Here is a 10,816-nt window from a genome sequence, read left to right as displayed (position 1 = left end):
CTTTAGCTCCAATGGTTTAGGTCGTGCGTAAGTCCTGTCAGTAAGTCAATCACATTACTCTTTTATAGGTACATATATATACATATAAATAAGCGTTCAAAATTATGAGTCGAATATAAATTTAAAGACGTAAGTAATTTGGAATATTAATTGGAAAGCCTGATTAAGTCAAATGCTATACTATAATCTATAACTTTAACTTTATCATAATTAAGTACTACAACTGTCGGGAGCCAAACACACGAGAATATCGTTAAAATTCTACAGATAAACAATAAGTTGAAATTACTTCAGCCGGGAGTTGTAGTCATTATGAGTGAAAACTACTAAGTGTCCCCGATGAAAGTATCTACGTACCACAGAAGTATCTCTACAAAAAAAGGCTTTATTTAATAAATGATCGCATCAGAAGGTAACAATGTAATGTTTCCTAAATACAAGTTGTAGTTATTTGAACAAACATCAATGATTGTAAATAGTAGAGACCTACCAACCTTAAATGACCCCAAACTTTCAAGTCTGTGTCAATGAGTAAATTCTACATTATTTGTACCAGTTCCAGCACCGTTATTCTATATAGAATGGCCCTGTAGCGTCTACCCAGCCTTGCTATGGCTTCACACCTCGGCTAGTGCCGCGAACAGTTAACTCTTCTCCGCCCTAGGTGCCACCCGCCCTAGCTCACGACGGTTCTTGATTGTTCAGTCTTGCTGGTAACGAAAGTTCTCGGTGAGCAAAGTTTTATTTTTGCTTTAATCATTGAAATAATAAGTCGACACAATGTTTCGATACTTACTTTGAAGCTTAAGTAGGAAAATGAACGCTGCTGTGTAGAATATTATTTTTTATTCAGGACGAAATCTCGTTAGTAAATATATTGTTTTAAGTCCATTACAAGACGAACAATTAATTCACTGGTAATTAGCTGATTTAACACACTGGATTATTATTCAAGTGTAATGAACATGATGATGATGAGTAGTTAAGTGCAAAAATATGTAAAATATACATTTTCTATTCGAACCACTCAAAAATATGATACTATACGGCCTTATTACGTCGGGATAAAATTCTGTGGTACATATTATTGACTAATCTATCCATATTTTAGCACTACTGTACAGTCACGTCTAAAGTATGTATACAAAAAATTTGAAAAATATGTAGCCACACATTTTCATCATAAATATGTATCTATTACTGACACCAAAAATTGTATTCATTAAACTGTTTCAGTATTATGTAATCACAAAATGCTTCAGAAAGTTGCATACTTAAATAAATTCCATTTAAATGTATCCACCTCGTAGGCAAAAATAAGTATACATGAATGGGTTCCATATACATATAACCACACCAATTTGGCAAATATTTGTATACGCCGTTTGATTCATAAATATGTATCCAGACTGCAACAACAGACCTTGTCTGACTGGCATAGAATCGTAAGTTGTATATTTAACTGATTTGACAATTCACGAAAACAGTGCGGACTTGTCACTGCATACGTCTATCTCACGATTATTCTATGACGCACTTGACAGTCCTTAGATTGAATTGACTTGTAATTATTGAGTATTTCAGTTTAGGGTCATTCTCGAAAGGTGCACTAAGCATTTTTTGTTTTTATTTTAATTATATTGTTAATTGTTAGTGGTAGAGCCGCACTGTAGCGTGATACCGGAACAGACAGAGTTACTTTCAATTCATCACTCCATAGTATAAAACAAAGTCGCTTTTTTTGTCTGTACGCTTAGATCTTTCAAACTACGCAACGGATTTTGATGCGGTTTTCACAAATAAATAGTGTGATTCACGGTGTCTATGTATACCGTAACCGTGTTGTGCCGGAACGGGTCACCAGTATATAATATTATTTTAATGGAGTATGGATTCGTAGTATGTATGTCCCTGCCCGCATGCAGGTTACGAAAGAGACAGACATGTAATCTTAACAAAACAGTAATTCTTCAAAACGAATCAAAATATCAAATCGTGTTTACATATTTATGAATCAAACGGCGTATACAAATATTTGCCAAATTGGTGTGGTTATATGTATATGGAACCCATTCATGTATACTTATTTTTGCCTACGAGGTGGATACATTTAAATGGAATTTATTTAAGTATGCAACTTTCTGAAGCATTTTGTGATTACATAATACTGGAAAAGTTTAATGCATACAATTTTTTGGTGTCAGTAATAGATAAATATTTTTGATACAATGTATGACTACATATTTATGCAACCTTGTTTTGTATACATATTTTTAGACGTGACTGTACAATACAAACGTTCTTATTCACGAAAAAATCGAGACCTCATTAAGTGCAATTAGCACTAGTGCTCGATATTATGCTTTTGAAGATATCGTCCCACGAATTAAAAGTTTGTGTGACAGAGTTGTAATGTCGAACTACAAAGGTAATATAAATTGTAATTGAAAATCCGATGAAACTAAGTATTTTCATTGATTACGTTCCTTCTATAACGAACGTAGGATATCTTACTTTTTAGTTGCCTAATAGAATTAGATAACATTGTTATAAATGTGGCTATACCCTACCAGGGTGCATAATATTGTAAGACTTATTAGAATAAGGCCTTATGTATTTTAAGTTTTTTGCCAAATAAATAAATACTAAATAAGTACTAAATACGTATCTAATTAAATAAATATCATGGGACACTTGACACCAATTTGACCTAGTCCTAAACTAAGCAAAGCTTGTACCTACTATGGATACTAGGCAACGGATAAACATACTTATATAGATAAATACATACTTAACCCAAGACCCAAGAACAAACATTAATATTATTCATACAAATATCTGCCCCGGCCGGGAATGGAACCCGGAACCTCAAGCTTCGTAGTCAGGTTCTCTAAACACTTGGCGACCCGGTCGTCAGGTCAGGTTAATTTATGATGATGTGTAGTGTCCAATGGCGGTAAAGCAAATTACTGTTATCATAATTTCTTGTAACATTATTATTTTCATTTTATCCCTCATGCTTTAGCGCCGGCTGAAACTTAGTTAAGTACTTTACCTACCATTACTTTTCGTGCGTGGACAGTTATAAAATTAAAAACCGGCCTAGAGCGTGTCGGACACGCCCAAAATAGGGTTCCGTAGCCATTACGAAAAAATCAAGTAATATTTTTCTAAGGATTTCGTATTTTATACGGAATCTTCCAAGTTTAGGTGTATTTTTTACCTTAGGCTGCTATTTACTCATAAACTACTAATAATTCTCAAGTAAACTTAGCCGTAATAGTTTTCCTTGAAAGTTTGGTACCTATACTTACTACCTTCTTGATTTTTTTAAAAATTTTCCAGTTTAGATTTTAGAGGGGGGGGGTACGCTCGATTTTGATGAAAATGTGCACTTTAAAGTTGAATATTTCGCAAACATACCACTGAATCAAAAAATCGTTTTAGCAACACCCTAATGGTTTTAAAAGACCTATCCAACGATACCCCACACAATAGGGTTGGATGAGAAAAAAAAATCACCCCCACTTTACGTCTATGGGAGGTACACTTAATAATTATTTTTTTTATTTTTAATTGTACCATTTTGTCGGCATAGTTTACTTATATATCCGTGCAAAATTACAGCTTTCTAGCATTGATAGTCCCTGAGCAAAGCCGCGGACGGACAGACAGACAGACAGAGACATGGCGCAACTATAAGGGTTCCGTTTTTGCCATTTTGGCTCCGGAACCCAAAAAAATATCCAAGCTATGATAAACTTATCAACAAAAACTTACCTCGTTTTATTCATATCCAAAATTACAGTTAATATAAATATATATTACTGTAATAATAAATATATATTAACTGTAATAAATGGCGGCATCAAGTCATGTAGGTCGTGTTAAGGGTTTGATAAATTACCATAATATTAAATACTTTCTAATTACGGGTTCTAAGTTTGGCGCTGACTATTAACGCGAAATTAGACTACTTTTCTACATCAATCATTGGTAATTTTCAAGAATCTTGCGAGCTGTTATTATTCCCATAACGCACGCAATCCGAGTTAGATAAAAAGGTAATGAAACGACTACTCGTATTTAATAAACATCATTAAAAATATATCAACCTTGCCTAAGCTCCTCGGATCACTCCCATCATTTGATTGTTTACAATTGTCTGCCTGTAATTGTCGCTAAGAAATGTTTTATTAAGTATATTCACAAATCCCATTACTTTGAAAAGCGTTCTGTATTAAGTACCTACTAATATGAAATGCTAACCTTTAATTAATTGAGTTGGTTAGGTTTGATCTCGATCAGCAGGCGTACCATGATCTTTTCACAAACGATCCAAACGCAGAGCAGTTCAATTTAGGCACCTAAACTGAATCGTCGAAATTAGTACCTCGACGTTTATTTCTCAGAGCTGAGTCTCAATGGTTTACAGGTGAATGAAAGACCGATATTGTCTCTGGTCCGAAACTGAAACGCTAAGTCGCGAAAGGGATGCCGCTATATGCAAACCAAATTTTGTATACTAAAACCTCTTTATTTTGCAAAACCATAACTCTATGTCATTCCGTGTTCTTAGCAACCGTTGTGTTGATTACAAATAAAATGTTTACGCTGTCACTAATCGACGAGTCTCTTTTCTCACTGAAAAATCAATGAGGAGTTAAGAAGCACAATGTCGTGAGTACCTACGAAGTCCGAGACAAAGTCCAAGAGCCCGCATCCAAGCACGACAACGTGCAGGCTCGCCGCCCCAGAGACCCAGGCGCCAGCGCCGCGAGCCCCCCATGTCGCAAGAGACGGCTCGCCGGGCCTTAATTGAAATAGCTCGGGAGAAAAATGAGACCTTGCGCGGTCAAGGAGTTACTGCAAGCAAGGTGAGGAGCATTTTTTTGATTAGTTACCAATTTGATAGCGTCTCCCATTACAAACAAGCAATTCAATTGTGTGTGTGTGTGTGTTGAATGTGTACTTATTAGGTTTCTCGATACCTACGACTGCGCTAAGTTTTTGGAAGAAAATTTGGTATGTAGAAATATTATGCCTTCGTAAGTCGTTTCATTGTAAAAAAAAAACTCCATTCAAAAGACTGAACGAAATTCGGTCACTCATGTTCTGCTATGTCAATGTTTTTTTATGTAAGTACCATGTTTTTTTTTTGTTTTAGGTTACCAGTTCCAGAACTGCCCCCAACGCCAAATTTAAATCTACCATAACCATATAATTTCAAGATAAGGTAGCCTGAATTGTCTTGACAGGTTCTCTAAAATCTATCTGAATTCTCGTTGATAAATTTACTCGAATTCAGTTTCTAATATAAAGTTAAATGGTCAAACTGTTGAATTTGTAAAATCAACAATATTTTTAGGAATAACGCTCGATGCTAACCGATGTGGCGACGGCACGGTTGGTGTATTTTGCTTACTTTAATAGCATTATTTCGTACGGCCTTATTTTATGGGATCTGCTGCAGACATTGAGTAAATTTTTATCTTACCAAAGAGAGCAATTAGAGCAATTTATAATTTGAAGACGCGTGAATCTTCTTTTAAGGAAACAGGTTTTCTAACCCTGCCGTCGCATTATGTTTTTGAAATAATCATTTATGTAAGGAAGAACATATGTGATTTTCCCACTAACGTCGATAACCCAAAGGCTACTAGAAACACAGGGAAGCTCCATCTTACAGACTGGCTAAATATACCTCGTTGAGTTTCTTGCCGGATTTTTCTCAACAGAGGTTTTTCCGAACCAGTGGTAGACATTCATAAGTGCTTGTTATAGCTTAAATTGAACAAAGATATTTTGACTTTGACTTTGACTTTGAATTTTTGTAAATTAATTATATGTGAAATAAAAATGAAAACAAACCAAACGTGTTCATTTTTTCCTTTACCTACACCTGTTATATAATATGGTTATTCATAAAGAAGATTTCCGCAATTACGTAGTTTTTGCCTAATAATGAATAGTAAGTAAGTAAGTAAAAGTAATCATTTATTGCATATAGAGTAGGGTTTACAGGAGGGCTGATACATGGAAAGAACATACAAACATTCTTGCAAAAGAAAACCAACAGTGAAAAACAATAACAATGGTAGCAAGTTCATGAACGTACATTAACAGCTCTTCATACACAATACTTTTCACTGGCTCCTACACTAGGCGAGGCCTGTCCGAAGGTAGCCAATTCCGAGAGAGTGAATACATAGTGACAACATCTCAAACGTTCCGCTAGAGGCGCTGTTCGTGTTTCCATACAAATTGAGATTCTAACGCGAACGCGATCGAGACGTATTTTGTAACCGAAAACTTACACTAAGGGTACACTGGGGCTAGGGGTTGACTCTAATAATAAATAACTCATACTCTCGTGCATATGAAATGTTTTTGGTGGGATTCTCATTACTATTTATAGTCTGCGGGGTCTTAAACATAATAAGTGTTAACAAAAAATCGTTTTAGGTATTTATTTATATCATCGTGAGAAATGCAACACAAGGATTATCTCCCTTCCCATAATCGGCGAACAAGGCGATTCCTTATGGCTGTACCGAGTCGCAGTTGTGGATTGCTTCATTCCGTCTCATCAATGACAACTGCGTCCTCGAGCAGCGGCTCGGTAGCCGCCTGCTGCATACGGCGATTGTGGTATCGAGGCAAGGGTCCCAAATCTAAAATGGGCAGATCTGCTGTATTGCAAATATTGTGCAATATAGCACAAGCATTTATAATTGAGCCAGCAACTTCTGGGCTGTAATTCAACACTCGATGGCCACTAATGCACCGAAAACGAGTTTTAAGAACTCCTAAAGTCCTTTCAACTACGTTTCTGGCGCGAACATGAATGTTAGTGTAGTGACTTTCAGGCGAGTCCTCTGCAGCGTTGGTAATGGGAGTCATTATGAACTTCCTGAGAGTATACCCGGAATCACCTGTAAATACATATTGTTTAATATACTTACTTAAAAACTTTTATAATTTATTTCTGTTCCATTATCAACGGTAGAAAAATTACAAGATGCGATGATGACAAGTCTAGATCGTCTCTTGCGTCGAGAGCACATTTAAACATTATGTCATCAATTATAATTACTATAATTAATTATTTGGCTTACTTATGTCAAGGCGCCATGTGGGGACTGTAACTTGGTAAGAGCTTAGGTAATGGCTATCTACGCGCGTGACTTTTAACTCTATCATCATTATCCCAGCCTATACATGTCCCACTGCTGAGAACTTGCGAACTTCACACAAACCATTAAATTTTTATGGTATTTTGCCGCCCCCTAAATGTGGCGCCGGGGGCTCTTCAACTGTCCACCTAACTACTTCTGCTGTTGACTGTACATACTAACAGATATAGGTTTACTTACAGGGTTCTTGTCTCATTCCTCTTCCAGAGTAGAAGGGAAGACAATATACTTCCTCCTCATTTGAGGAGTATTTAAACAGGCTGTTATTTGCGCAACAACAGATGATACTGTTTGCTGCGCCAATGAATGCGCACCTATATCACCTATGGGTCTTTGATACGACCCGACAGCATATAACGACAGCGTAGTCAATACCTACAATAATCAAGTATTTCGAATAAGTACTTTTGCCAAAGCATAACCTAGTTAAAGTTACAAATGTGCATATACGTAAGGCGTAATGAAGCTAATAATTATGAGTTTACCTTCGTCTCTAGATCTAAGTCAGTAGACCTCACAGGTTCTTTGAGCAATGGCCTTAGCTCCTCACAGAGGTCTAGAGTCAGCTCTTTCGACAGGCGATATCTTCGAATGAACTCTAATCCCCGAGTTCAAACGGATGGTTTTCCTTGCGATTACGGAGCCTATTTTTTTTCGCCCTGTATCTCCATGAGATCGCATTCCAAAAATTCCAAAAATAATAATTCCTTCGACATCTGAAAAACTACCGACAACTGTGTTTTAACAGCTTGCGAATTTTTCTATGTTGAACTAACACGCTATGCACTAGAAAATTGATTATTTACATACTAAAGTTGTTATTTGCACCGTAAACACTGAATTCGTTTTATTTCATTAGTTGAAGTTGAAGCGATCCAAAAGAATTGACAGAATGAGTAACTTATACTGAATCGCTAAATTTGACACTGAAGCGATTCAATTCCCACTCAAGTTAAGCGTCATGGTACGAAACCGCTTGAAGTGAGTGAATGAAAATGTCTGTATCGCTGTCGCTGAACCGTGCTTGAACTGAATCGCAAAGTAACGTCGTGGTACGAAATAGCGATGCAGTTCAGTTTAGAGCCTAAACTGAATCGCATTAAGAGAGCGTGGTAGGGCCCAGGTCTCCAAGAGAATCGCCCTGTCTGTAGTGTTCTTTTTATTTATTTTCTTTTCCATTTCCTTTACATTCAAATATTTTTAATTACATGTAGTTTCCTGGAAATCTACAACGAGCGCGTCCACGACCTCTTGGTTGGGGAGGATCCCCCCCTCCCGTTCAACTCCTTGCCGCGGAGGCGAGGCAACGCGCGGAAGGACCTGCGCGTGAGACAGCATCCTACCAAGGGCCCTTATGTGCAGAGTAAGCGAAAATAGAAAATAGTAAACAAGAGGAGTAGATAACCTATGCTTACCCTCGATTATATACAGGGTGTTAAAAAATTCCACTTGTATAATTTAACCCATATAAGGCTACTATTTACTAATAGGTACCATACCAGTGGAAAACATTAAAATTCGAAAAAAAATGTATTAAGTCTTCTTGTGACTCAACTTTCATACAAAACGTAATTTTTTTGTTTCGAATTTCGATGTTTTTCCACTTGTATCCGTACTAGTAATCAGTATCAGTAGCCTTAATGTGGGTTTAATTATAGTTCAGGATTTTTTTTAAAATCTTGTGTATGCTTTATAAACTTTAACTAAAAAAATTTGATTCTTTTCGCGCCAAAACAAGTTAGGTAGGTAAGTACAGAAAGTGAAGATGCCCCGATTCGTAGGTTCGAACTTACAGCGTGTCAGAGTAAGGCATTTGAATTTAAATTTCGAGTTTTTTTGCAAAAATACTCGTGGAAATTTTCAAAAAAAGGAGGAAGTTTTTGGCATTCAAATGAAATTCCACGTTTTTGCCAAATTTCCAATGGGAATTCTTAGTTAACTACATCGTGTTCGTCTTTAAAGTTGCCTAATAAACACGTCCCCTAGCGGTTGAGATATCGGGGTTTTATTCCTGGGATTCCCTCCCTTTGTGCAATGGGGTGTAATGCAGGTGTGACTTCCTCTAGCACTGCTATTCCGACGCCCGTAAGTTTAGACGAAAATATGTAAAAAATCGTGTATAATAATTTCAGACCTTCGTCGAGTGGCTGTGAACGACGTAGAGACACTCCTCGCTTTGGTGTCGGAAGGGGGGCGTCGCCGGCGCACGGCTGCCACCCGGCGGAACACCTCATCCTCCAGGTCTCACGCACTATTGGAGCTCAGCACCCCTAAAGCTACTCTACATTTGGCTGATCTCGCTGGCAGGTAGGCTAGTAATCTATCTAATATTATAAATGCAAAAGTTTGTGAATACGTCTGTTACTTCTTTACGCTAAAACGGCAGGACGGATTTGAGTGCAATTTAGAAGTGGATACCTGGACACGTACGATAACACATAGGTTAGGTACTATTTATTCCAATATTCTTACAGGATCGGAATATAATCTAGAAATCTCAACTGCTGGGTTGCGGGTCATAAAATTGGTTGAATCTAATCTTGCACGACTGACCCGACGAAATGCAAAATCATCCAGTTCACACACGTTGCTGGATCGAATTTAACACCCTTTGAGCGTCTCTACATTTGGCATATCATACTGGCACTACAAAATAATGTTAATAAAAGATAAGCCCCATTCTTGTTTTTCAATCATGTATGTTGATGATATGATGATGGTGTAAGATCGACGAAAGTAGGTAAGGTAACTCTACAACCGCTTTTTGTAATAGGAATTTATTTTGACTTTTCCATTTTTGTAAACAGTTAAGTATTTTCAATTCTTGCATGTATATGTAGGTCTGCTGACTCTACGACATTCAAGCACCGTTAACAGAAAACGCCTGTATAGTCACAAATCATTTTTCCGCGTACAGTGAAAAAGCGAGCTGGGAAGGTTGTTGCGGGGGGAGGCAAAAGGAAGGGGCGAACATTAACAAATCACTCGTCGCGCTTAGCAACGTCATATCGGCTTTGGGTAAGAGATATACATATATTTTTGTCTTACTATCTACACTTACTTACGAACAAACATTTTTTCTGCTAAGTCAATAGCTAATGACTTTCTTCATTATCAGACAAAACTGTAAATTAAATCGTTAATGGCATGAACTTCGGAAGTTTGTACCAGTTAACACGGATAATAGTAGTTTGGAACTGTTTGCCTCTTTAAACACACCCTTTCGCTTTCGCTGTTCCTTTTAAAGTTTTTATTAATCATCGTTATAGATAATCGGCATAAATGTAGACAGTCTAATACTTTGACATAGGTAAGACTTCTCAAGCCAACGACGACGGTCGTGGGTTCGAGTTCGAGTAGGTACAGGTCGCATATCGGATTTTATTACATTTGAAATTTAAATTGAGTTTTTTCGGTAAAAGAACACTCGCGAGAGCGTATAGTCCTAAGCTAATGTAGATACCACTGCAACCTATCCTAGTATAATAATATTAATAATAATAATCTTTATTGTTCATTAAAAACCTTAGTGTGAGGTAATTTTGATTTTCCGTCGGTCTACTGCGAATTTGGAACTGTAACGAAACCATTCGTGCTTATTTATTCTGTAATCAATATTT

At 36.9% G+C, this 10,816-nt stretch overlaps 1 protein-coding gene across 1 annotated transcript in view; it reads left to right on the top strand.

Annotated features, from left to right (window-relative positions):
• Positions 1-7,865: 7,865 nt before the first annotated feature.
• Positions 7,866-10,816, top strand: part of LOC141438619 (kinesin-like protein KIF16B) — a 21,053-nt gene continuing 18,102 nt past the window's right edge. The window contains exons 1-4 of the mRNA XM_074102484.1: positions 7,866-7,873; positions 8,411-8,559; positions 9,329-9,503; positions 10,114-10,214. Of these exons, the coding sequence (XP_073958585.1) occupies positions 7,866-7,873; positions 8,411-8,559; positions 9,329-9,503; positions 10,114-10,214 (433 nt within the window). The remainder of the gene's footprint in view (positions 7,874-8,410; positions 8,560-9,328; positions 9,504-10,113; positions 10,215-10,816) is intronic.

Source organism: Choristoneura fumiferana, chromosome 19 (assembly GCF_025370935.1).
Source record: "Choristoneura fumiferana chromosome 19, NRCan_CFum_1, whole genome shotgun sequence".
NCBI lineage: Eukaryota > Metazoa > Arthropoda > Insecta > Lepidoptera > Tortricidae > Choristoneura > Choristoneura fumiferana.
Note: the sequence above shows the minus strand (reverse complement) of the source record. Positions and strands in the feature narration are given on the sequence as shown.